Genomic DNA, 467 nt, shown 5'->3' with positions numbered 1-467 from the left:
TGCAGGAGGAAATTGCATATGCATGTAGGACTTTCACACATAACTCTAAAAATGTGTGAATGTTATGTGTGAAAGTAAAAAAAAAAAAAGCAACCAAAAAAAACAACAACACCTCTTTAAAAACCCTACTCATGCCACATCTGAAATGCAAATATTTTAAAATCCTATATTGCCTGGGATGAGCATCTCATTTTGTAATGGCTTTTTCCTCAGGACTGACCTGTGATTAGACCGCAGCAGCAGATGCTTAAAAGTCTGAAGCGGCAGATCTTTGGCCATTCCTCCCAAATCCATTTTCTTGGAAAACAGACCTTTGTGTATGACACAAGCTGTTCTGCTCTCCCTAAACTAGCCTATAATTTGGGCTGTTGGAGAGAACATTGTATTCTCATTAGTGTTGAAGTAAAACCAACCTCCAGTCTAGCTCATACCCATGTATGAAGGCAGGAAGGATCTTGTCCTTTGTC

The 467-nt window shown here is 39.2% G+C and overlaps 1 protein-coding gene across 1 annotated transcript in view; it reads left to right on the top strand.

Moving 5' to 3' along the window:
• The window catches only part of LOC121933653 (junction plakoglobin), a 22,638-nt gene extending 22,412 nt beyond the window's left edge, over positions 1-226 (top strand). Inside the window, exon 12 of the mRNA XM_042473636.1 lies at positions 214-226. Within this exon, the coding sequence (XP_042329570.1) occupies positions 214-226 (13 nt within the window). The remainder of the gene's footprint in view (positions 1-213) is intronic.
• Positions 227-467: the final 241 nt, after the last annotated feature.

Source organism: Sceloporus undulatus, chromosome 6 (genome assembly GCF_019175285.1).
Source record: "Sceloporus undulatus isolate JIND9_A2432 ecotype Alabama chromosome 6, SceUnd_v1.1, whole genome shotgun sequence".
NCBI classification, from domain to species: Eukaryota; Metazoa; Chordata; class Lepidosauria; order Squamata; family Phrynosomatidae; genus Sceloporus; species Sceloporus undulatus.
Note: the sequence above shows the minus strand (reverse complement) of the source record. Positions and strands in the feature narration are given on the sequence as shown.